Source organism: Marmota flaviventris, chromosome 3 (genome assembly GCF_047511675.1).
Source record: "Marmota flaviventris isolate mMarFla1 chromosome 3, mMarFla1.hap1, whole genome shotgun sequence".
In the NCBI taxonomy this organism is placed as follows: Eukaryota; Metazoa; Chordata; class Mammalia; order Rodentia; family Sciuridae; genus Marmota; species Marmota flaviventris.
In genome coordinates, this window is record NC_092500.1 from 5,529,568 (window position 1) to 5,556,698 (window position 27,131).

Sequence of the window (27,131 nt, forward strand, 5' to 3'; positions counted from 1 at the left end):
CAACCAATGGGAACTCTCTGTGAATCCCGGCAAGAACTCCAAAGTAGAGCGAGAACTCCAAAGTAGCAGGCCGAGGTGGAAAGCAGGGGTCTAATATACACAGCTTAACATGACCATTATCATCTCAATGACTTGCTGGCGTCACCTCTCAACCACTCCGTTCTGGCAAAAATGCCATGCGTCATTCGGACTTGGCTATGGCTCTCAGCAGGAGTCTATCGCCACCCTTCTTCAAGGCAGAGGGGTCCCTTGGTTGAAAGTTGTACTGCAATTGGACGTCAGGGTGACGGGGCAGCATCCTGGAGGACCCCAGGTGATGGGTGTGGAGACACACATCAGGCAGGGGAGGCAGATTTGCACCAGGGATCTGGTGTAACCTTGGCCAGGTGTCTCTACAGTCCACCCAGAGGAAGGCGCAGCTGGCCTCTGCTGTTGGCAGGGTGGGTTCTCGGCAGGCAGCACCAGCTCAGCTCAAGGTCAGGAATCCATTTTCAACCTGCCCTGCTGCCGCCATTCCTGCGACTGGCCATGCTCATTTGTGTTGGAAGGCTATGTCAGCCCTGGGTTGCTTGGGGTGATGAGTGACAACACAAGTCACTTTCCTCCCTGTCAGGAGCCACTACACAGGGGCATCTGCATGGGACATACATTTCTTTCAGAGCTGTAATTGAGGTCCACTGGGGGCTTCTTCCAGGCCTTTCTGTCCCCAGTCTTTTAATCTCATTCTCCCCGAGTCCCTGACCAGCCAGCAGCCAGCTGTCACCGCCCGCAAACCCACACAGAGCGTCATGCCTTCTTCGGGCAGGTCCGTCTCTCTGGCGGCACTGGTCTCTGCCCCCCTCCCCAAGTGGGGCAGGGCCCTGAGGGCAGGACTGGCTTTCCTGGGAGGTGGGGCAGCATGTTGGGTGGCCATCTGCTGCCAGGCCCGGATCTTTCTTGTCACTCAAGCACGAGGAACTTCCTGAGGTGCAGGTGTGGGTGGTGGGAGCCCGTGGGGGCAGGAGCGGGTGCCTTGGACGTCTCAGGCCGGTTCACATGTACTCTTTGCCTTGTTCAGACCCGCGTGGGCCTGGCCTCTCGTGGGCCATTTCCATGTAACCGAGTGTCACATCCAGCTCCGTGACTCCCCTGTTTGGCCTAGGTGATATGGGTTCACGGTCACTTTTGTCTTGTGGTCAGGCATTCAGACTGTCCAGGCCTCCGCAGCAGGCTAAGGGCAGGGCCCTGTGTCCCAGCTCTAGGGGTCTGTGTGAGGCACTCCTTGTGAGGTTTTTGGAAGGGCCCACATAGCCTCCCTTCACCACAGGTGCCGGTGGTAGCATTGGGCACCTGGGTCAGAGGCCCACGCGGGACAGCGGTTGGCGTTCCAGCCTGGACCACCTGTAAGTGATGGTACTGTCTACGCCTCAGTCACATTTGCAACCTTGTGAGTTACCTGCAAATGGATCAGAGCAGCAGGAGCAAATTGTCCCCCATCTGGGACACCCTTCCAGCCCATCCTCTTCCTTTGTGATCAGTGGCACCCTTCACCTGGGGGGATGTTCCCACCCAACATGCCGCAGACCGCCGGGTTCCTAGGAACTCTGCAGAACGCAGGCCTCGCACTGTCTCAGGTCTGTCTCCTCCACTTGGGCCTACGCGTATCTTCCTAGAGCCCCCAGGACATCCGCTACCAGACCAGTCCAGAAGTGGGCACGAGGTTGGTGAGAGTGAGAGGAGAGGACAGCGAGGGGGGCTCCAGGGACTGGGCAGGGAGAGTCCGCCCCAGGGCCTCCACCTCTCCCTCCCCTAGACCTCACTCTGAGTTTGTCAGGGTTGGGGGAAGTAACTTGTTTGTGCCTGAGGGCCACACTGGAGGGCTCCTTTAGGTGCTCCAGGTGAGACTGCAGGTTTCAAACTGGAGTTTTTTAATTGGAGTTGCTTAGGCTCAGGCCTAAGGCCATCCTCATATCATGTCACTGAAAAATGTTTGAAATGAATTTTTGGTGGCCGCACAATGCTTTGTCAACAGAGAGGTTCATGAGGGTGCTTCGTGTCAGCCTTTAATATCGCTGTTTAAAAACCCTTGCTAATTTCATAAGCAAAGGTCAGTTTCTTATTGTCGCTTAGATTTGCATGTCCCCATTGCTATTGGGGTCCTGTGATTTTCTTTTTTAAAAGTCAGATGTACTTCTCTAAATTGTTTGCTTGTGTTCTTTGTCTATCTTCTGCTTTTAAAATCTGTTACCCCAGCTTCATTGAAGTGTACTTAATAGAAAATAAACTCATTTCTAAATGGGAGTTTAACGGGCTTTGGCAGTCATGCGGGTGTAGGCGGGCATTTTTGCTGTGCTGGCAATGGGAACCTGGGCCTCTGGTCACCACTGACCTGCCCCCGTCACTGTCATTATCAGAGGTGGGTTCCCGCAGACGTGCTGTTGGGCTGGACTCCTCTCCCGGGCCATCGGGTCAGGCCTCCCCCTCGTGTGGCATGCTCTGCTCTCCACTAGTCCCGCCCCAGCTGGTGGGCGTTGGGCTGGTTTGGGTTTGGGGCCAGCGTGGGAGATGCTCCAAGGAACACCCACGAACAGGTCTTGTGTGGACATGTGTTTTTGTGGCTCATGGGCACATGTCTAGTGGTGCTGTCACCAGATTGTGTGGCGAGCATTCATTTACACTTGTGGCACCATCAGCCTGTTCTCCAAAGTGCCCGCGTTGCCCTGCGCCTTGGCCTGGAGTGAGAAGGTGCCTCCGTCTTCCGTTCTGGTGATGTGCGGACGGGTCTCCTTCGGGTGTTAGTTGCAGTTTGCTGATGATTTAACGGCACTGACCCTGTTTTCATGTGATATTGGCCTTTCATGTACCTTTCCCCATATGTTTTATTGGTGCATTCTAACTGTGTGTGACGGGGGAGTCACTGCCACATATTCGTACATGCACACTATGTGATTTGGCCCATTCAAGGCCACTTTGTCTTCCAGCTCTTGATTTGCCTTCTGCATAGTCTATCAGAGAGAATTTCACTGAACATTCTATTTGATTTATTGTGCCTTTCATTTCCAAGATTTCTGTCTTGGTTTCATTTCAATATCTCTATCTCTTTATTAAATTCTCATTAATATCCTGTATACTTCCTAAATTCATTTAGTTGTTTTTCTGTGTTCTCTCAGAATTTATTGATCATTTTTCTAATCATTCTTTTGATTTCTTAATCTGGCATTTCATCTACTTCAGTGTCTTTGGAGTCAGTTGCAGGTGAATTATTAACTTCAGGAGGATCCTGTTGTCTCATTTTTTCATACTTCTCGTATTCCTGTGTTGGGGTTTGCGCAGTCTGTTGGGATGGATTTTTGATTGATGTCTTTCATTAATTTAAGGAATTTTCTTTCTATTCCTTATATGTTAATATATATTGAATTTTTAAAAATACTTTTCCAAATAAATTTTGATGAATAAATAAGTTTTTCCTCCATTACCCTACTAATATGGTGAATTACATTCATTGATTTTTCAAAAGTTAAACCAACCTTTGTGTCTTAGGATTAAGGTTCACTTGGTTGTACCTCATTATCCATTTTGCATATTGTTGGGTTTACTTGCTAAATTTTGTTAATATTTTTGCATGTTTTTCCAGGAGTGATATTTGCCTAGTAGTGCCTTTTCTTATAAAATCTCTGGATTTGGGATCCGAGTAACACTGGTCTCAAAAAATGCCTTGAGGAATGTTTCCTTCCTGAACTCTGCCATCAGACTGGCATTAATTTATTAAATGTGCAATTTAATTCACCTGAGAAGCCATGTGCACTGGGACTTTTCTTTGGGGAAATATTTTAAGTCACAAGTTAAATTTTGAAAAGACTAACATAGATCTATTCAAATTTTCTCCTCCTTTTTGGGTCATTTTGGTAATTTGTGTTTTTCAAAATAATCCATTTCATCTTATTGCCAGATGTATCAGCATAATGCTACTTGTAACATTCTCTCATCATCTTTTTTTTTAAAAAAAACAACACTTATTTTAGAGCAGCTTTACGTTAACAGAATGACTGTGGAGGTAGCCTGTGGAGTTCTAGTGCACTCTCAGCTGACTCCATTGTTATTAACGTTTTTCATTACTGCACTTTCACAATTAATGAATCAGTATTGATATATATGTCAACTAAGGCCCTTAAATTACTCATATTTCCTCAGTTTTTCTCTAAAATCTTTTGTTGTTGTTGTTATTGTAGGACATTATTTTGGGATGCCCCATTACATTTTGGGATGCCCTTAGACTCCTCTTGATTATGACAGTTAATCAGGATCTGGTTGTTTAGTGACCTTGCAAGCTTTGAGGATTACTGGTTAGAAATTTTAAAGAATGTCTTTACTTTGGGATTTGGCTGATTAGACAGCAGTAGCGTGTCTTTTGTGAGAAAGGCCACAGAGGTGAAGTGCATGGTCACCACATCACTCCAAGGGTGCTTGGTATCCGTATGACTTTTTGCTATTGACGGTAACCTTGATCACCTAGCTAAAGGTCATGTTCTTTCCAACTTAGGTTTATTATGTTATAAATGTGACTCTTTTATTAAAGCATAAATTTAAATCTTTAAAAATCCATTCTGGGAGCTGGGGTTGTGGCTCAGTGGTAGAGTGCTCACCTAGCACATGTGAAGTGCACTGGGTTCAATCCTCAGCACCACATAAAAACAAATAAATAAAATAAAGTTATTGTGTCCATCTACAACTTAAAATTTTTAAAATTATTATTATTATTTATTATTATATTCTGATAATCTCTATTTTTCAGTTGAAGAATATGGTATATTAACATTGAAAAGAATATTCAGATGTTTAGTTCGAGTCTCCATTTATTCTTTGTCCCCTCGGTTTTTAAAAATTTTCTTCTGTTTTGTTTTTTCTTTATTCTTTTCCTTTTGCCTTCTTTTTAGATGATCTGAATATCTTAAATATTCCATTTTAATTTTCTTGTTATTTTTAGGTATATTTCTTTGCATCATTCTTCGTTGTTGCTCTGAGGTTATAATAAGCACTCCTGACTTGTTCCAGTTTGCATAGAGCTGATCCTGTACCACTCACATAAAACAGAACCTGTGCAGGCATATAGGTCTTGTTCGGCCCGCCATGCCATTTACACTATGGATGTAGTGCCTGTGCAGAAACCCCACAAGACAATGTTAGTTGTAGATTTATAGGTACACTAAGAGATAGCAAAGAGTCCTTCCTCTTCTCGAACATTTTCCATTCCAACCCTTTCTCCTTCCTTTCTGAGGAGCCAGGCCATCTGCTGTCATTTCCTTTCAGCCTGAGGACTTCCCTGGCCGAGCTGTTGGTGGCTAATGATGGGTCACCTTGTTTTTCTTTTTATTTAGAATGTCTAATTTCTTTTTCATTGCTGAAGGATATTTTCTTGGACAGGAAGTCCATGGGTGACATTTCTTTCCTTCAGCGCTTTCTGGCATCGTCCCCACCGCTGGCCTTCCGTTGTTCTGGATGGAAACAATCACTTCAGTTCCTGCTCCAGTGTGTAATGAGTCGTTCTTCTCTTGTAGAATTCAAGATTCGCCTTTGAGGGCCATGGCTGTGGCTCAGTGGTGGAGCACGTGCCTAGCACACGTGAGGCTCTGTGTCCCATCCTTAGCACCACATATAAACAAATAAATAAAAGTATTGTGTCCATCTACAACTAAAAAAAAAATTAGGAAAAAAAAGAGTCACCTTTGAGTCTGACTTACAACTTAGCACTGATGCTGTGCCTTTGCATGGCTTTGTTGTGTGTGTCCTGCTGCTTGGTGTTTGTGTTGTGTCCTAAATCTGTAGATATATATTTTTAATCAAATTTGGAAAAATTTGTCCTTCGTTTCTTTAAATATTTTTTCTTCCCCACTCTCTTTCTCCTCTCCTTCTGTGATTCCAGCTACATGTATATTAGACCCTCTGGTATTCTATAGCATGTTTTTGAGTCTCAGATGAGATTTCCTATCTTTTGACTTATTATGAGCATATTTTCATTCATTTCATCAGGGACAGTTATTATCATTGCTTTTAAAATCCTTGTCTGTTAGTGTTAACATTGGGTTATCTCTGTTGATTTTCTTTTTCCCTTAGTGTATGCTCCATTTTTCTTGTTTATATTTGGAATGCATCTTAGAAATTTGGAATGATCGATTCAGGAGATAATAAATTTGAATATCTTTCCTAATGAATATAGTATATTTTGGTTTAGCCACTGTATTGGTTGGACTCAAACTGCACACTCTGTTTCTTTGGTGGCAGTCCTGATCTGAGTTCAGCTCCTTTGTGCTTATCTGAGGTATTTGGAGTGTTTTCTGAGCATGTGAGCTTCAGGAGCCAGGCAGAAATGTGGTGAGACAGATGAAGGGATTCCTGTCTGGCTCTTTCCCTTCTAGGACTTTCTTCCTAGTGACCACGGGTAACCAGCAATTGGCCTTCTACTTTCCAGACCAGAAAGGCTTCTTTTTTAGTTCACTTTTTTGAACTGGTGCTCGTGCCCCACCTCATGCTGCAGTACTAGCCTGAGGCTGGAAGGACTGAGAACGGCCCACCTCCCCTCTCTCAGCGTGGATTCCCACCAGCCTTTCCTGCTTCTGTTCACCGTGCCTCCTGCAGCTGTTTTTGGTGTTACCCCAGAGTGCACCGTGATTACCTGCAGGAAAGTTGATCCTATAGAATCTCATGCTACCACTACTGGAAGAAGTCAGGTTTTAGTATTTTCATATTAATTTCCAAAATAAACACTTTGTTTGATGATGTTAGTGGTTTATTGTGCATAGTTACAGTAGATAATGTTGTTTGGCTGTTTGATATTTCTGTTTTACAAACATTTTTTTATTTTGATATAATTAAATAGTTTAGGGTTTCTTATTTAAGAATAAATTCCTTCCTATTCAAGTATCAAATAAGTATATACCTAGGTTTTCTTCTAGGTTTTTTTTGTGTCGCAGTTTTAAATTTAACTTTTAATCCATTTTAATTTACTTTAATATCTGGTACCAAGGGAAGATCTCATTTGGTATTTTTCCCAAAAAGAAAGGCAATTTGGTAAGCAATATATTGATGCTGATTCTATTTTTAACAGTAGCCATAATGTTCCTATAATAGGAAATTAATTTCCAACTTGCTGAAATTTAGGATGGAAATTAATATTGTCAAATTACATCAAAGTTTGGGAAAGAAAAACTGTGTAAGAAGGAAACATTTTTTTGTGTGTGAATAGTAGCACACCAAACCCAGGACCCTTGTCTAGCTGACCTTGTCTCGGTGCTGGACAAATCCACTCGTCGGTCTCCTCACTGCCATGAACACGTGCTAGAAGTAGGAGTGATGACCTCTGCCCACCATTAGCTGCTCTGATCATGATCAGTAACAGTGCTTTGGAAGGGTCAGGGGCTCTATTCTGGATCCTGAATGGTGGGTGATGACCAGGAGGGAGACGGTGGGTGAGTCCAAAGCACTGTTGTGAGGGTCAGGGAGGAATGAGCGAGGCTGGTTTCAGATCTGACTACGCACCACAAGGGGGATGGGAAAGGACTGGGGATGTGGCAGTGGCACAGGAAGCCCATAGAGGGTCCAGGAGAGGGAGGAGCAGATCCCTTTTGAGGAGCTGCAAGGGCGATATGCTGGCTCAGACAGCAGCGGGTGCCTTGGGGAGGCTAGAGGCCAGCAGAGCCAAGCCTCCCTCGCAGCTTGGAAGTTCCAGGACAGGTGTTATCCGAGGAGTGGTGGAGAGGCACGGGATGATTTTAAGCAAGGGGGTCATCTGATCAGATCTTCATTTCAAAAAGTTCTGGCTGGCGGGAATATGGAGTAAGGCAAGAGCATTGGAGAGAGGCAAGACAAGTACAGGGAGACTAGTTAGGAGATGGTTGCAAAACCCCGTGTTAGAGAAAACCGGCGTTCGGTGCTGTGTGGTGGATGGACAGCTGGCCGGCTGCCCATGGAACAGTCCAGACTGAGTCTCAGGCTCCTTACTTTGTTTCATTTGCTGGCAGATTAGTTCTTTTTCCTGAAGGAAACATGGGCAGACCTGGCCTTCTCAGGTGGTCTTGATCATACCAAGACCTCCATTTAGAAATGCGACAGCCTGAGTCCTGGCACTCACTCCCGTAGGCAGGATTTCATGTGGACTGTGCTCCTGCCACCTGTGAGGGCATTGCAGGCGAGAGCAAAGGGGCACGATGGCAGCTTCCCCTGTGTCCACCTTGCACAGGAGGGAGAGGAAGAAGACGGGCGCGAGTTCTTAGATGGCACCACCCAGGGTCTGGGCCCAGCAAGAGTCTAAAGTATTTCTTTCCAACCAAGCCTTGGCCATCTTTGGATTTCACATTTGATGAAGGCAAGTGCATCTCCTTCCCAGCTGACTGACGGTCCCTTCAGTCTGTTTGTTCCTCCCGGTGGCCCTCTCAGTTGGGACTGTGATGCCCCATGTGGGTCTGTGATGCCCTGTGTGGGTCTGTGTGCACCTGCCCTTGCCCTCAAAGCATCCTCTGGAAGCCCAGGAATACTTTCCTGATGACTGATGGGGAAGCCAGCCAGTGCCCCACCCCCAATCCACGCTGGCAGCTCCCCTTTCACTTGCAAGATTTCTAGGTGGACACACATCACTATCCTAATCGTAGGGGATACGTGTCAAGACCCTTGAGAGGAACTGTCACTCCGCAACGGCTCACTCTGTTCCCTGCACAAGGGAAGCCAATTGGTCCAGAGGTGAGGGGGTGGAACTGGATCAGGATGAGCGGGTTATTGGACCCTCCCTGAGAGGGCCATCTTGCCAGGAGCTGCCTTAGGGACGGATTCTATAGGAGGTGGGTGATCACAGGCTGGTGGGCACCTGCTCACAGGTGGAGGTTGTGGCCAAATGACCATCTGGTCCTAATCTCCTGGTGGTGGGAGGTTTTCCAGCTCTGCAGTTCTCCACGCGCCATTCTTGTCACTGATTGGCTTGCCCCAGGGCAATTCCGGGGACATGGCACCGTGCACAGGCTAGAGAGGGAGCTGCCCCGAGGTCCTCCTGCTGGTGAGCAAACTCAGGATAGTGAAAGAAAACTTACTTCACGTGATTATCATGGAAGACGAGCTCAAGTGAAGTTAAATAGGGAGTCAGGCCCCAGACCCCCGTCTCCATGCTTCAGAACACAGCCCCCCAGGTGGGACCAGTTCCTTACACAGGCTTCAGGGGCGCAGACAGCCTCTGGCTGCCCTCAGCTCAGGGTTGGAGTTTGTGGAGCACTGAAAGGTCTTCCCCAGCAACCTCCTCTTGCTCGCGCTCCTGGAGGTTTTAATCCCTGCATGGGGTAATCAGTCCGTCTACCCAGCGCTCACCCGGGCAGCCTATCTCGTGCCCACTTGGCGCCTCATTGCTATAGTCCAAGGGTCTTCACCAAAATGAGCTTTTGCCCTCCTGCTGTGGATGGATGGGGCGATACTAGTGTGTGGGTGACCACACAGAAGGTCAGGCTGTGTGGACACCCCTGTGGGTCGTCCAGCCTGCGAGGAGGAGAAGCCTGCTTTTTCTTTATCCCTTGTCCTTCTTCTCCGGGGCCCACTGCTCCGCTCTCTTACAGGTGAGAACAGAGGATGGGAGAAGGAAGCCACTTGCCTGGTCAGCCAGCCGGAAGGGACGGAGTGGGAGTTGCACTCGGGCCTTTCTGAACCCTGCACCGGCTCCTGCTGGTTGCTCCTGCTGGCCTCATGTGACTCCAAAAACACTGGGCCCTGAGTCATGGGAACATATTGATTTTGGAAATTTGTTTTTGAGCAGTTTTCCAATTATTTGTTCCTGCTGAGACTTCATCTGCACAGCTTTTCTACTGCTGCCTCCTGGCTTCTTCCACCTGAATTTATCATCTTAATGTTTGGCAGTTGAGAAGCCCAATCCCCACTCACAGGGCTGGAATCCAGAAGTCGCAGGGCCCTGGGGGAGCTCTTGGGGAAATCCATTTCCCATTTTGTGGCTTCTACAGGCCGCCTGCTCCTCGGCCCTTTCCTCCCTCTCCCAGCCACCAATGCCACATCCTCTCCTGGCTGCAGCTTTCTCCATTTTTAAGAACTCACGTGATTAGCTGGCACCCCCCCTAACTGAGGGTATTCCTCCACCCCAAGGTCCACCCTTGACACGTGGATGAAGTCCCTTGGCTGTGTGAGGTAAGGTGAGGTGTCTACAGATCCGAGGGTCAGGATGAGCACCTAGGGGCCTACTGACCACAGCCACTGAATGAGCCTGAAACAAAGTGGACCTTAGAATTTAACCAGCTCCCCTCTCTCCTTCCTGGCATGTGCCACCACCAACAGACATGGAGACGGAGAGCGTGGAGGCGGGATCTGTTTGTTTTTTACTTACTTTAAAAAAAAATCAATTTGTAGTACTCTTTTACTAAATGATTTTGTTTACCTTGGGTTTGAAATGTCATATAAATTCATTGCTTCCATTTTCAATTCAATATTAAGCATCTAATCTGTGTGGTATTATAGAAAAAAATGTTTAATATCTTTGCTTTCTTTTAATCTAGATTTGGACTTAAAACCACCAGTAAGATCAATTGGAAACATTTTTTAGCATCATTTAATGAGCCTCAGGAGTTCGAAGTCAGTTATATGGTTTCCTCAAAAAAACCAAGTAGGTATGTAAAAAAGGAAACTTTAAATTTGGTTACACACATCATAATATGTAAAAGGTTGAAGAACATCTGAGTGATTCTTTTTTCCATTTCTTGAATGACCAATTAGTCTCCATTGAATCATTATCAACTTTTACATACCGATTATTTTTCATACATTTTTCTTATTTAAAATACTTTGAACTATAAGGTTGGTTTTAATTAAGATTCTAGTTTCTAGTTGGGAGAATTAAGACCTGAAGAGACGGTGAGCGAGTCTCGTGCTTGGGCGGGGGTGGCAAGGGAGCTGGAGGGCTCCCGGAGAGCACCGCCTCCCGTGGTGCCCCGAGCTCTGGGTGTGCCCTTGAGTCCCATGGAAGGGGACAGTGCTGACGGTGTCCAGCACTGTGAGGCACAGGTGTCCTGGGTCCTGGGCGTGTCTGCGTCCCTCTCAGATGTGTTGTGACTTCAGCTCACACAACCGTACAGACTGGGGGTGGGGGGCACAGAAATGTGCAAGGGAGGACTTACCAGGGTGTTTTGGAACTTAGACGCTCGTTCTCAGAAGTCCTTTGCTTCTGCATTCTGTACCGATCCCCCCATGAAGCTTAAGAGAAAACCCAGGCTTCCTGATGTCACATGGGCACCAAGAGCACTGCGCTCTGTTGTAAAGCAAAATGTTCCACACAGGCAATGCCCGTTTCCCTGGGTCCCTTCCCTCTCTGGGGTCTCTTTAGTATTTAGTGACTGCCCTGGTCATCAGCCTTCCGGTTACTCGGAGCCCCTTCCTGCTCCTGGGATGCCACTCTGTGAGTCCCTGGAATCGGGGTGAGTGAGCTATGACACGCTGTCTATGGCCGGTCTCGGAGCGATCTGTGGTCTCTCTCCTGGTCTTTTTTGAAGTCAGAATCACAGATTTGCAAGATGGCTGACCAGCATGGGGGCAGGGCAAGGGGATGGTGCCACTAATGGATGCTGAGAGGATCACACCCACAGCGGCTGAGTGACAGTGGGACGACACAGGCACTTTCCACTTCTGGCAAGAGTCGTCTACAAAGAAAGTATTATTATAGTTGTTGTGACGTGCTTGTTTTTTGCATTAAGAAAGGACGAAGTTCAAGAATATAATCTTTCTCCGGTTTCTCTCCTAATCCATTATAGCCTTGGCTCAAGAAACCAACCTCAGAAGGAAAATATTGTCACCAAGCTATTTAGACACGGTGAAGACAGCTACATGGCGTTGAAGAAAGCGTTACTGATAATCAACACTGTAAGATTTGAAACCCTTCTCATTGAAAAGCTCATTGTCTCTAAGAAAGCTAACACTCAGAGCAAGACCAATAAAAACTCTGTATTCACCCATTTATCCATCCAGCGAACGTTTTTGAGCTCCTGCTGTATGCTGGGGCATGCAGGACTCAGCTCAAAAGCTGAGCCTTGCTTGTTTGGTGCCAAACGAATTGCAGTGCAGAGAGCCAAGGGCCATCAGCAGGGAGAGGGCGGCAGGGCCACTAGGAATGGTGGGACTTGCATCAACCATGCAGCTACCACATACCCCCACTTGCTGGAGCGCCCACCCTGACCTAAAGACCACCAGCTCAGCCACGTGGTGCCCGCAGCAGGGCCAGTTCCTAGCTGCCCAGTCGCTGTTGACTTTCTGCTGTGCTGGGCGAGGGCCGCGCCATGGATTGGCCGCTGGCTTTCTCTTGCTGTGAACTTCAGTCCGTTCACCGTAACGTTTATTTGAGAAAGCAGCGCTTCCCTCGTTGGTTATTTATTAAGCATTTTTGGTAACTGAGTCTCTAGTAAATGATGAGTAGGGTGAATTACTTGTCCTTAGACTCCAGTGGGGCCCTGTACCAAAGCTTCCTTACCTAGAGCATCACTTTGCATCACCGTCCCAGGTGCCGACCCAGGGGAAGGTGCAAGCTCTAGGGCTCACGCAGGGAGCCCACCCTGCCTGGCATGGCCTCAAGGCTGGCGGTGTGCCCGCTGTCAGTCTAGGCGGCCATCGCTTGGGGTTTCCACTCCCACTGTGGATTCAGAGGCGTGGGCTCGGTGCTTCTGGGGTGTCTTACCTACTTTAAACACAGCTGTCCCCTTTATCTGCGAGATGTGCTCCCAGGCCCCCTCCCCTCAGATGCCTGAAGACAAGGGTAGGCTGAGGTCCCCACGGCCAGATGCTGCTCCCTGATGGCCCCACCCGAGGAGCGCATCCCAGCCATTCGTCATTTTGTGAACACGGTGGGTCAAGGGTACTTACACAACCTGTATACAGCCAAGTGCACGCCACTCTGTGTGTCTGCCATCCACCAAAATGGTGTGAAGCAGCGCGTGTTTATAGGCCTTTTCCCTGTTATGTAGTTGAACTTATAAATCAGGCACAGTAAAAGATAAATAACGACAAATGATAAAAAATTAATAAATATGCTTCCATAAAAGTTATGTGAATGCACTCTCTCTTGCTCTCTCTCTCTCTTTTTCAATACTTTCTTGTACCATGTTGTACTGACCACAGCTGACCGAGGATAAAAGTGAAACCAGGTACAGGGAGATGACTGTAATCCTTGGGACTGTGTGACTGGCCTCTCTGAGTGAATAATATTGAGCACCTACTGTGTGCCCGCCCTGTCTAAAGTGATTGGCAGGTACACACTTGGTCCTCTCACTACCCGTGTGACGTGGACATTATCATCTCCATTTGACAGGCAAGGAGAGGGAGCCTGGGGCTGGGGCCAGCCTGAGCCACCTGGCTAGTGGACCAGGGTTTCCAACCAGGCTGCCTGGCCCCACGCAGGCTCAGGACGAGCCTCCTGGGTAAGAGGGCAAAGGCTGTGGTGTGTGCGCCCAACCCAGGTCCGGTTACTCTACTGAAGCAGTCATTTAGTGGAGTTTCATTTTTAGTAGGCATAACGCTGACCACTGCAGACACCGGGTGGTGTCAAAGTCAGGGCTGCGCTGACCACCAGAGGCCAGCCAGCACACTGGGAAGTGAGCTGAGAGCCCAGCCCGCCAGGCCCCGCATGCTCAGGGGCCGAGCAGCTGGGTGGATGGCACAGGGCTGTTGCCATTGACAAGCTCACCCCTGGACTCGCACAGGCAGCAATGACGGTCACACCCCCTGAAGTCATGCTGTGAGGAGTTTCTGACCGGCATGTCCCCCCTCCATTTTTCTTGGTCTTGGCCAAGAAAAGGAGAAGAGCAGGCAAGGGAGCCAGGAGTAGGCAGGCTGGACACTCCCGCTACAGAGAGGCCTGCAGAAAAGCTGAAGAAAGGCTGCTTCAGGTCGCCCTGAGTGGGCATCCCTCCCACTTGCTGTGTGTGCTCCCTGCGGACTCTGCTGCCCTCCTGCAAGTGGCCCTGGGCGTCGCGACCACTCACCTTTCAGTCAGGCGTGGCTCATTTCCTATGGCCACGTGCAGTGTGCATCCTGCCTCCTCACCCACGCTTCCTCCTCCTGGTATTATTATTATTATTATTATTATTAGTGCTGGGGACTGAACCCAGCACCTTGCGCTTGCAAGGCAAGCTCTCTACCAACTGAGCTATATCCCCAGCCCCTCCTGCTATTATTTATTGGTGACATGATTTCATTATTAGAAAGCCCAAAAGACTCTTCCCCCAAATGATACAATTAATACTAGAATTTGATCCACTGGGATCAAGATCAGTACACAAAGACCGATAAATTTCTAGAAAACTGTAATAAATAATTAGAAAAAGAAGAATTTTTAAAGTATTGCTAAAACTTTTTTTTAAAAAATCAAATACCTATAAATATATCTTAACAATGAAAGTGCAAATTCTCTACATTGAAGAATACAAAGGTTGCTTTTAGAAATAACACCCGTCCTTCACGAACCCTCAGAAGCATGGAAGGAACACTTCCCCCCGCATTCCAAGGCCAATGTGACTCCAAGACTGAATTCACACAGGGGTGTCATGAGAAAAAATGCAGATGAGCACCCTTCCTGACTTGGTTGCACTCTCAACCAAAAATAGTAAGTCAAATCCAGCCATGTCACAAGCATTGGATGCTATGAACATGTGGGACTTATCCCTGCACTGCCAGGTTGGTTTAACTTCCCCCAAATCAATGAACATAATACACAATATGAATAGAGTTAGGGCTGAAACCATATAATCATCTCAGTAGATGGAGAAAAAAATATCTAAAAACTCCAACAGCCATTCAAGATAAAACTTTCAACAAACTTGAAACAGAAGAGAAAATTTCTTAACCCAATAAAGGTCATTCATGGCAAACCCTTAGCTAACAGCATAGTGATGATAACAATGGAATGCTTTCCTCTTCTGGTCAGGAACCACACAAGGATGCTAGCCCTTGCCACTTCTATTCAGCATCATGCTACCGTTCTCTACAGTCCAGTCAGGAAAGGAAAAGAAAGAGAAGGCATCCAGATTGGAAAGGAAGAAATGAAACTAGCTTTATTCTAAGACAATGTGATTATATCTGTAGGAAATTCTAAGGCAGAGAGAGGGAGGGAGAGAGAGAACTAATAGCATTCACAAAGGTTGCAGGATATAAGATTAATATACAAGATTATATTTTTGTAAACTAGCAATGAACAATCTGAAAATGAACTTCAGAAAACAATTCCATTCTAATAGCATCAAAAGAATAAAATTCCCAGGAATAAATTAACCAAAGAAGTGTCAGAATTGTACACTGAAAATTATAAAACACTTAGAAGAAATTAAAGGAGATGTAAATGAAGAGACATTCCATATTCATGGATTGGAGGACTCAACATTACTGAGATTCAGTTCTCTCCAAATTAATCTATGTATTCAGTACAAATGCTATCAAAGTCCAACTGGCTTTTTTATTTTTACAGTGAAAAAAAAAAAAGATCTTAAAACTTACATGAAAATACAAAGATCATGGAATTGCCCAAACAATCTTGGAAAAGAAGAATGAAATTATATTACTTAAGCCTCCTGATTTTGAATTCTAGAATAAAGCTACAGTAATAAAGATTTTGGAACTGGCATAAGGATAGACATATAGATCAGTGGAACAAAATTGAGAACCCATAAATACTTATCAGTTCACTTTTTGACAAATCTAATGGGGAAAAGGATTTCAAAATGCTGCTGAGAAAATTGGATATTCATTTCAAAAAGATGATAAGGATGAGGAGACACTGGAACACTCCCACACTGTTGCAGGGCATGTGACCACCATGGAAAACAGCTTCTTTAAAAATCAAACCTAATTTACCATTTGACCCAGCAATTCCACACCTAGGTATAGGCCAAGAGAAATCAAAAAAAGTGTAAGTCCACACAAACACATTGCAAATATTCGTAGCAACATTGTTCATAATTTCCAAGCTGAAAATGATCCAAATGGTCGTCCGATGGTGACCAGATATTAAAAGATATTGTAATACTGATCGGGAATAAAAAGGAACAAAGTGCTCGAGCATGCTGTAGCATGGACAGGCCCAGCCACACTGGACTATTTGAAAGAAGCCAGACAGAGAGACCACGTGTTCATGTATGGTTCTGTCTACAGAACCCATCACACAGAGAATGAAAACAGTTGTTGCCTCAAGCTGTGTGGAAGTAGGGAATGGAGTAAATGTACTTCTTCTGGGGTGGTGACAAGGTCCTACCATTAGTGGTGACGATTATACAGAAATTATTAAAAGTTGCCACGATCCCTTATTTGGGCATAAAAGTTGATTATCTCTCCCAAGCCAAAAACTAAGCATGTATGTATATCCCTGATTTAATTTACCCTAGAGGAACTTATTTCCTTTTCAGATTTTGGGTCTCTCTTAGTAAGCACTTTCCATGTAAGTTTTGTTGCATTGATATTCACAACATCTCTCAGTGAGAGGTAGGGGTTCTTTCCCCTCTTTCCAGTAAACAGGACCTCTCAATTTTCATATTTAATTTACTTATTGACAATTTTTAATTCTGGGTGAAGAAATGTGCCTCAGAGTATCTTGCTCATAACATTTTCTTTGTGTGGCGTGGCCGAAAGTGATCTCGCTAAGTAATCGCCCACTTATTTAATTGATGAGGTTGGTCATACTAAGAACAAGCATAATTAATATTCTTAGTAAATTGGCAAGTTGTAATTGAACTGCCGGGAAGTTCTGAGCCACCAGGTGGGTGTTGGGAGGACTCTTAACACCGTGGACGCCCCTGGGAAGGGGGTCAGCCTGTGTCCCAGAGATGGGCCTCATCCCTCACCTGGCCATCTCCTGCCCACCTGGTAGAGAACACGTAGGCAGGGTACTGGGAAGGTTCTGGTACCCCCAGGCCCCTGCTCTTGCACATGTATGACATCATGGTCCTCAATTGAGGTATTCTCATTTCAAATCATAATGCTATTTGGTCAAAGCTCATTCGGTACCAAATTATGCTAAATATATATAATACTTTTCCTTCCTTTTCTGTCTTTTTCTTTTTTTAATTCCCTTGTGTACTACATACTCGTGCTCAGAAGCGTAATGTAAAGATGACAGGGGAAGAATTGCGACACATCCTAAATTGCATAATTGTAAACTTAAGTGATTCAGAATTCAAAGAACTAATGCAGATACTGGACCCCGGGGGCACTGGAGTGGTCAGCATCAGTTCCTTCATTGATCTGCTAGAGAACCCCAAGGTAAGTTTCCTAATGACTTCGCTTCTGCTTTTCTCTTTATGGCAGGAAATTCAGTAAAATAAAAGATGCAGATGAAATGTGGTGTGAGTCAGTTAACGACTTTACATTTTCAACTGAATTAATTTTCATTGTAAGTGAGAGTTCACAAGTCATTTGATTTAACTTTTACTTTCCAAATCTCATCAAAGGACAATATTTGACACTTCTGAAAACCCCTCTGTGGACAGCACTGTGCTTGTGACCGTGCCTTGGGGGGTGTTTGTGACAACTACAACATGCGGCTCACCTTTTAAGAAAGCACTGCTTATTACCTCTAGTGACTGACGCTTGCTTTTAGTATCTGTTTCTTTTGCATGGAGAGTTGACATTTTATTATTATAAATGCATCTGTAACCTTGATAGCTATTAGCATTTAACATTTTGAGACTTTTTAAAGAAACAGATTAGTTTCAGATAATGCAAAAAAGGATAGGCTTTAGCAGATTCTTACTGCAATGTTTATTGAAGATGTCTTTTTAACAGGTACAAATTAGCTTCTGATTTTAGATTTAAGAAGCTGCATGGCTATTTGTCTACATCAAACTGTCACAGAAAAAGTGATGTCTCCAGAGAAGGGTCCCAGAAGTTTCCAGAGGTAGGGGGAACTTGACTCAGGACCAGAGGGGTTCTTGGCACATGTGACAGAAAAGAATTTCGGCATGCACCATGCAAAGTCAGAGATAGAGGTTTATTTAGGAAGTAGATACACACTGAAGGGAGAGTGTGGGCTATAGAGAGTGAGAAGCCTCACCTGGGGTGGGGGCTCCACTGTTTATAGATGGGCTGTAGTTAGGGGCCGGACTGGAGGTGGAGCCAGGGTGGAGCTGGGCAATCCTGCACCAGTCTTCCCTGAGCTTGCAGGTCAAGGGCGTGTTGCTCAGGTTCACAACTGTGCTTTCTACACCTTAGTGGCTTGTGGGTGTTTCCTTTAAGACTCAGTCTCTCTCCTTATCCTAAATCCCTGTCTCAAACCAGTCACATCCAGAGTTGCACCTTTGCCTCAGATATGACATTTCTGTTGAACGGATTTCACTGGGGTGCCTGGCTTTGGAGACAGGGTTGAAAGCCTTTGACCGATGCCTGCTGTATCTTGTTCTGGTGGCTTCTGGGTAGGATGCAGTCAACATCATGAATGAGTCCTTCCCCCTGTTGTGGGTTCACACCGTGGTCTTGCAGAGTTGGGTGCACATCCATTGGTTAGCAATGGGCAGTTTATTACAGGGAACGTCTTGTGTTTAATTCCCTTCTCTTGGTACCTCTAGAAATTGCCGCCGACATGGTGGAGACAGTGTTGGTGGGCTCACTAGGGAGCTCACTGACGATGTCCAGAGCTACAAAGATGAAAATGATGATAAAGTCCCGGATCCCTACACACTTCCCTCCACTCTGAGTGTGTGAACCTATTTTGCAAAAGATGATTAAACTCATAGTTATGTGATCCTGCAGCCTATTTTGTCAACTTCACTTTATGATGAGCTCATATAGACATGACTTAATTTGCATATGTAAATCCTATGGTCTGATACATATCTATTTAAACATGAACGTCTGCTGGCGTATTTTCTAGGAAGTGTGGGAAGGCTGACAGGGCAGACAGGGAAGAGTGCCTTGCATGCTGCCCTGCGAAGAGCTGGGATAAACCTGTGCCCAGGCAGCATCTGTGACGAGGGACCTGTAACTGTGCCTGGGCTTGGTTCACTGCTGGTGCCTCGGAGCGGGACCAGCTCGGGGCAGGGTGTGGAGCCTCTGGGCAGGGGTGGGGAGCAGCTCGGCCTGCATTCAGCTCGGCCTCCTCCACTTAGGAGCTACGAGGGCAGGAACGCTCCACCTCCCCCAGACTCCTGTCTGCCTCTGAAAAGCAAGGTTGGCAACAGTCCACCTTGTAGGGCTGTGAGGGAAACTCAGCAGACAACCCCACAGACTGTTTAGACTCTAGTTACATTAAGCTTTAGCCCTTTTAACGCCATGATTTCCTGAGTGCCCCCTTGGCAAGGCCACGTCATGTCCAACCCAGGCCACTTGGTCCTTCCTTGGCCCTAACTCCAAAGTCCCTTCCACATGTGGAAATGAAGCCTGCTGGGAGATGGACCTGCGTCAGCTCTTGGGTGTCCTCACGTCTGGACGTCACATCAGTCCTGCGCCGTGTGGGCCGGACACTCCCTGCAGGAGGGGTGGTAGCCTTGCTCAGTAGAAACCCGATCATGTCAGCCATGCTCACACCCCTCTTTTGGCTTTTGGGGGGGCTCTGGGGATAAAGCAGAACTTCCAGAAGTGGCTGGTGAGGAGCCTGTGTGGCCCCCTGCCTGTCCTTGGGCTCCCCCAGGTGGCCCTCCCAGGCCTCAGCACTGGGGCTCCTTCCTGCTCCTCCTCCCTGGTGGACCACCTCCAGAGCCCAGCACTGGCTCAGGACCCTCCCTAATGCCTCTGGCCACGCCCCATCCTCCAGTTACAGACCTTGGGCAGCCCCTGCTCCCGTCGTGGCCACTGAGCACACTGTGGCCTTCCGGTTACTACTGCCCAGGTACCAAGGGTGTGGCCTCCTGGTCATTGGCTGAATGAGTGAAGGAGAGAAGTTAGAAAGCATAGGTGTGCAAGCAGGAGAAGCGAACAGCACCACGGACCTCAGCTCGGGGCTCATCTTCCCGCCAAGCTTCGTCCTGCTCCTCTGCCCTCCAATCCTGTGTGCACGAGGGCACACACACATTTTCTTTTTTAAAAAAAATAGCTGATTGAGGTATAACTGATATTTTTAAAGCTGCACATATGTAATATATACATTTTGGTGAGTTTGGATACAAATTTTCATGTTATACTTAATTCTATTTAAAAACAGGATCACATAATCAGTGACGTTTTAGCCCTTGTTGTTTTTCATTAATACATTGTTAACATTTAACATCAAGAAAACTCTGCTGTCTAACTTTCAAAGATGCTGAACTTCCTGTTATGCTCTAGATGTCCTCCTCTGTTTTTCCCTTTGGCCGATTTTCCGGCATCTGCTCTTCGGCATCCCTCTAAGATTGGTGCTTGAGTCTAAAATGCTGGAGACAGAAGTGTTGAGAAAATAGCACATAAGAGACTGTGCTTTAGTTTACTCACTACTTTAATGACTTTGAAGAGGAGCGTATGGAGAGAGCGCAAGATGCAGAGTGCCCAGCCGCCCCCATCTCGCCGGCGACCGTGGTCAAGCTCCTTCCAGACACCTCCCATCAGCCTCACTCGCAGCTTTCTGACCCCTAGCCAGTGCTGGCCTTGGCCCCTCTCTCATTTTGCCATCTTGACACACAAGAACACCATCTCATTATTTGCCTTTATTTAATTTCTGGATGATGGATTTTCATGTTTATCGTATGCTTAAATAAACAAGTGAAAATCAAATACTACCCCCATGTTCATATGGCGACCGGAGGGCAAACTGACCTGCTTCAGGTCTCAGAGCAGCTAAAGTTCACGTTCAAGTCCAAGACTAAGTCCAAGTCCTTCTGCCTACAAAGCCCCTGCTGCCTTCCTGAACGCCTTTTACTTGTCTGCTTTCTCTTTCCACCCAGACAAGAAGAACTTTGCCCTGTGCAGAGTCCAAGATGCCACTCCACCTGGCCTGGAATTCGGTAAGCAGCACCCGCCTTAGGGTCCCTTCCTGTGGGGTCTGGTGCACAAGGAGCCGCTTTGTGAATATGCTTGCTTCTCTGTCAGGTGGAAGAAATGGTTCACAATGCGATCACTAGACATCTGCAAGCTTTCTATGACACGCTGCAGTCATATGACCTCAGAGACACAGGGTCCATCAGTCGAAGTAATTTCAAGAAAATCATGCATACTTTCTGCCCATTTTTAACAAATGAACATTTAACAAAATAAGTTTTTTGTTTACAAAATTAATTCACTTCATGGCTTTCATTGTCTCACAAATCCAAACATTTAATGTAGTTTTGCAATGCTAATAGCTTAAGTTAATAATAGCTATTATTGATCAAGTCCTTCCTAAGCATTGGTCATCGGCGAAGGGTTCAACATACGTTAGGATTCAGACCTGACCATAGTCGTGTGGGGAGGCTAGGCTCACCCGTCTCATGGGTGGAGAAAACACAGGCCTAGGGGGTGGACCTTAAACCCAGGTCACGGGTAAGTTTGGACCCTCGGTTGGTCTGGCTTTCTAGCCACCCAGATCTTTTTGTTGTTTTTGCCAAGCAAATATTATGCTTTAGTCTTTTGTAGTATCTTGTAAGATGCAAGATTTCGGCTGAACCTCCTGTGTCGTAGTCACTTCAGTTAAACTGGCTGAGTTTGCAGGTCCGAGCATCATTGAGAGTCACTCACGGTCTTAAAAATTCCTCAAAGGAATTTCATCCTATGGAGTGTGTCTGTCATTCTTTGCTGTCCAAGAAATTAAAACTGAGGTATTTAAAAAGAGTCATCGTGGGAAACACACATACTTGTATTTCCATGCAGGCTCAGGGTCAAAATAATGATTTGTGGGTGTCAGCACAGTGACGGGAATCGTGGCAGGTATGACGGAAGAGCCCAGTTAGAAGTGCTGTTAGGAACTGAGCTACTCTCTGAAAACCGATTCCTAGCTCCTATTAGCCTCTCCCCCACAACCTTGGGGATGCTGGGAAACAGGCCACTCGAGCACACATTCCCTGGGGTCAAGCAGGGCATGGTCACACAGCTGTGGCCCCGGCAGGGCTCCCCAGGAGGCAGGAGGGGAGCAGCGTGGAAAGGCCTTGGGGTCAACAAGAAATAGTCTTGGCCTCGCTGATGCCCAGAGGTGTCCTCAGATAGTGCCTGGCAAGCTCCTGTCTTGCACTCACAGAGCTCGCAGCCAGCCCAGGGTGCCAGGCCTGGACCTTACCCACCGCTGATGCCTTGTGGGTCTTAATGAATTTGTGGAAGTTTATTTTGGTCCTTAGGCTTCACCGAGTTTGCAACAATGCATAAGTTCACAATTAGAAAAATATTTAGCAAAATATTGAAAAAGAAATCAATCCTAGGACTGGGTGAAGGGTGGGCAGTGCCCTAACTGACAGAGCACTTGCCTACCCATGCACCACAAAAACAAAGAAAGAGAAACCAGTCCCACTAGACTAGTGGTTTCTACATTTTCTAAAATATTTTCATATGCTAAAATTCCAATATAAGTACTTAAATGAGAAAAAATTCTTTCTTTACACTTCTTGTGTCTTTATTGTGGTAAACTTTATATGCAATAAGCTCCACATATTTAAACAATATCATTTAATGAAATTCCTCATGTGTCCACATCCACGAAGCCACCACAGGGTATTAATCAAGACATCAAACTTGAAATCTTTCTTGTGCCTTTGTGCAATGCATTATTCCCCATCCCCCTCCCAAACAAACACTGACCTGCTGTTACTGTAGATTGTTTTGCATTCTCTAGGACTTCATGTAAGTGGGAGAATGCAGGATTCTCTTCTTTGGTCTGAATTTATTGACTCAGCATAATGATGTTCGGATTCATTCTTATGGTACATATATCAACTGTTTGGTCTTTTTTTTTTGCTGAATAGTATTCCATTTGACTGTCATGGCCTCGCCAGTTTGTGGATCCATTTATCTGTTGATGGACATGTTTGGTGTCCAGTTTGGGGTATTATAAATAAGCAGTGTGCCTTGTACAACTCTTTGTGTAGACATAGGTTTTTATTTCTCTTGGATAACTGCCTAGGAGTAGAATGGCTAGTTCCTCTGATAACTGTATATTCAGTTGGCAAACTGTCTCCCAAAGTGGCCACACTGCTGCACACACCGTGAGTAGAGGTGAAGGCTGTGGTTACCGTGTCCCCGTCATGCTGGGTGTTTTGATTGTAGCCATTCTAATGGCGTGCCCTGTTCTCCACTCTCAGACTCGGCAGTAAGTTTCAGGACACAGTTTCAGGAAGAATCCTGTACAAGAAATTTCTGGCATGTGTTGGAATTAAGGACCTGCCCACTATTCCTCCTATTTCTGTTTCCAAGGACAAGTCAAGCGAACATTTCCAGAAAGAGCAGCAGCAGCAGCCGGATCTTTCAGAGAGGTAAAGAAAGGGAAGCCACGGTGGAGTAGGCGTTAGTAGCTGTTTGTTGGCTAAATTAGTATTTTAGTAGTTTATTATTTAAATAAGAAAGACGCTGCCCTGTACACACATAGATGAGGGTCGGTGAATTTTAGGGCAGTGGTTGAAACCACCTATGAACTTTAGGAATGTAAGTGCAGTGGTCCGAGGTTGAGGGATGCGCCTCCAGTTCTCCTGCACCTGATGGCCAGCCTGGGTCAGGGCCTGGGACTCACCTCCCTGAGAGGCTCCACGGCTGTGCTCTTCCCTCCCCACGCTCACGTCCGCTCTCCTCCAGAGACCGAGATTCCTCACCACCGTCATAGTTCCTGCAAAACACGCCAGCCAGCCAGCTAACGCTCTCTAATGTGGATGATGGAAATATTTAAATGATTGCCAAATTGAATTGTAACCATAAAACACACTTAGTAAATCTATAAAAAGCTGGACTGATGAATATTCTAGTTCTTCATTTTGAAAAATCAGCCTTAGTCTAATGAAAAGATATTCTTTTAGCTTGCTTGTTCTTAGCTTGTCATAAATCACGGCAGAGGGAGAACTGCGAGACTCCGCAGGCTCACGTCCCTGTAAAAATGTTCTCAAGTGTAGAGCAATGGGAACATTTTAATGATATGATAACGAAATTTGAATATCTGACTTTTCAATAGTAGCTTTATAAACGAGCAGAGAGATGGCATTTTAAGAGAAAGGTTAGAGATTCTGTGAGTCGGCTTCTGAACGCCCTGGGAGGAGCGATTGCGTGAAGTCAGACTTTGCCGGAGCTTTGGAATCTGGGGGAGCAGAGCAGGAGTGGACGTTTATGCCCACGACTGTCTTGTCCCCTTCTGGAGAGAGAGCAGGGGCAGCAGTTATCTTCCCCGCACACACACGTGCACTTGCAGCACACACAAAATCACACCTCACGGATCCAGTCAGTCTGCAGATCACGTGGCTCCCTTTCCTTCCATGGCCCTTGGTGATTCCTTGGTCTACTTACCACAAAATGACCTACTTCTCCATTTGAAGTCTTATGATGGGCCCAGTTCATTAAAAAATCCCTCACGGGCACCAGGCCCACACCCTTTTCACGCAGCTCAAAGCGCATCTGGGTCAGCTCGAGGACGACAGCCCCGCCCCCGTCCTGCCCACTGCAGCACGTTCCAGGGCTCAGGGGTCTGGGCAGCCCCACCTTGCTGAGCATGTGTGTCCTCACTTGGAAGTGGGGACTGGGGTCCTCCCTGCCGTTGTGGGGCAAAGAGAGGACGGGCCAGACCCACGGGATGCGCCCATCTGAACATCCGCTTGTGCTTTTAGAACCAAGCCCCCCGAGGGTACAACCACCGAGACCAAGAACATGACCCAGGAGGAAGTCATTGAAAAACCCAAAACCTGTGTCCAGGAGCAGGACCCCGTGTTCAGGCAACGGTTTCTCGAGGTCAGCCAGGAGCCTGAGGGGAAGATGGACCTGTGTGACTTCAGGAAGGTAGGAGAAGGGGCCTGCTGTGCCACTGTCCCTGCAGAGCCAGCACACTTCACCAGGGCAGAACCCAGTCTCCAGTGTGCTGTAGTCTGGGACAGAGCAAAGCTGTTGCTGGTCACCTTTCCACAGTTCAAAAGGACTCTGTGGCAATCCCCTCCTAGAATACTTCCAACAGGGGTGTGGCCAGCTTTTGATGAACTTTTAAAACAAGAAAGTCTGTTGCCTTGCGTGGCTGTCTCCTGCAGACGGGGACCGTGCCTCATGGGCGGGGTGGGGTGGGCACACAAAGCCGCTCAGGCCCCACCTGCCAGTGAACAATCCCCACGATGCTGTGATAACAGATCTGGGGGTTGTTTCTCTAGAAAATTGAAAAAACAAAAAACAAAAAACCCAGCCTGGCAGTGAAATTTGGAGGTGCAGAGGGCCGACCTGCTGTGCTCACGAGAACTCGAGCCTCTGCTATAGAGGCTCAGCCTGGAGGCTGTGCGCAGCTCCCAGGAGTTAATGTAAACCGTTGCTTCAGATTCCTATCTGCCCCCTCCAAGGGCTCAGCTCTCAGCTGTTTTTAAGAAAAGCATTTTGGTCAATATGTTGCCGCGTCCATGGGGACAAATGTGGAAGGCAGTGAAATGTGTCTCCAAGAAGAGGATGACTCCACCAGTGGCTGCTGTTTTCCTACTCCACCAGTGGCTGCTGTTTTCCTGGTACCTGCCCCATGCCAGGCACAGTAACAGGCTCTTTCTGGGTCTTATTTCTGAGCCCCATGGAGCTCATTCAGCTCATTTCCTGGATGGACAAGATGGGGCAGGGCTCAGGGCACCCACGGGGTAGGGAGCTGTGGAGGTGGTCCCGACATTCCTCCTCCCAAAACGGAGCAAAGCCAAAGATGGGCTTTTGTGAGCACAAGGGGGGACAAGGGGATCCGACTCCAGAGGTGCTAGACGTAGGGGAGGGGGGGGAGGAAGTCAAGTGGTTCCCAGGGTCCTGGCTGGGGGGATCAGGTGGGGATACTGAGTGACAACGTAGCGGGAGCAGGTACAGGGAGTCTGGGGGCATTGCAGGGGTTTAACAGGGTGCCAGTCACCTAGTCTTACTGCTCCCCTGCCCCACCCCTGCAGGGCCCTGTTCCAGGTCCTGGCCCTAAGGCACAGCACTGGGACTCAGAGTTCACCCACAGGCGCACTGGGGCCTGCTGGTCTGAGAGGGCAGGTGGCTGCCCTGGAGCAATGGCAGACGTGGCCCAGGGCTGGGGCTCCCAAGGCAGCTCTCCTCTGGGCTGTCTTAGGGCTTCTCGGTGTTTGCCTTTGGCACCCAGGGCCTTGCCCCCTGGTAGGCGGGATCTCCTAAGTCCCACAACAGTGTGGGGACTTTTGTCCAGAGTGCAGGCCACATCTGGAAGGGAGACCAGTTCTGGGATGAGCCCTCTCAAGTCTTTATTTTTATTTACTTATTTATTTTGGTGCTGGGGTTTGAACCCAGGAGTGTTCTACCACTGGGCCACATCCCCAGCCCTTTATATTTTTTTATTTTGATACAGGGTCTTGCTAAATTCCTGAAGCTGACTTTGAACTTGCTTCAGTTGCTAGCATTACAGGCCCGTATCACTGCACCCAGCTAAAGTCCTTAACTTGCCACCCTGTTGCCATGTAATTAACCCAAGCTTTGCTAGAGAGGCCAGCCGCCTGGCCACAGGCCCCTCCATCCCAATTCATCATCGGCAGCTCCCAGGTGATGCAGGTGCATATCCCGAGTTGTCCTCTGAAGGGTCCCCTGCTGGGGACTTGAGTCCCAAGTCTGGCTGCTTCCCTAGCACTCTGATGCTCTTGAGGGCCCCAGCCGAGCCCGAACCTTGCTAGTGGTCCTCACTGATGGTGTCTGCTTCCTGTGAATGAGTCCACGCCATCTGGAAGCAGTGATGAATGCATGTGTGTTGTTATTTTCTCTATTGTAGATTGTTTTACATTTCCTTTATTTCTGCTGTTACATCATTTCCTTCCTTCTACTTGATTGGATTTAACTTGCCTTCACTTCTCTAATTTCTTGAGATAGAATTTTAGATAATTGATTTCAGCCTTTATTTCTCTAACGTATGAATTTATGCTATACATTTCCCTCAAAGTACAGGGTTTGCTACACCATACAAATTTTTTTATATTATATTTTCATTATCATTCAGTTCAAAATAACTTTACAATTTACTTTTTGTTTTCTTCTTTTTATGGTTTATTTAAAAAGTGTGTTTAGCCTCCAAATGTTTGGGATTTTTAGTTTACCTTTTGCTATTGATTTTAAAGTTGATTGTATTATAGTCA

General features: G+C 46.8%; 1 protein-coding gene across 1 annotated transcript in view; it reads left to right on the forward strand.

Moving 5' to 3' along the window:
* Positions 1-27,131, forward strand: part of Efcab6 (EF-hand calcium binding domain 6) — a 191,314-nt gene that overhangs the window by 69,362 nt on the left and 94,821 nt on the right. The window contains 7 exon segments of the mRNA XM_071609135.1: positions 10,512-10,622; positions 11,760-11,868; positions 17,080-17,244; positions 20,832-20,891; positions 20,977-21,131; positions 23,145-23,321; positions 24,654-24,822. Of these exon segments, the coding sequence (XP_071465236.1) occupies positions 10,512-10,622; positions 11,760-11,868; positions 17,080-17,244; positions 20,832-20,891; positions 20,977-21,131; positions 23,145-23,321; positions 24,654-24,822 (946 nt within the window).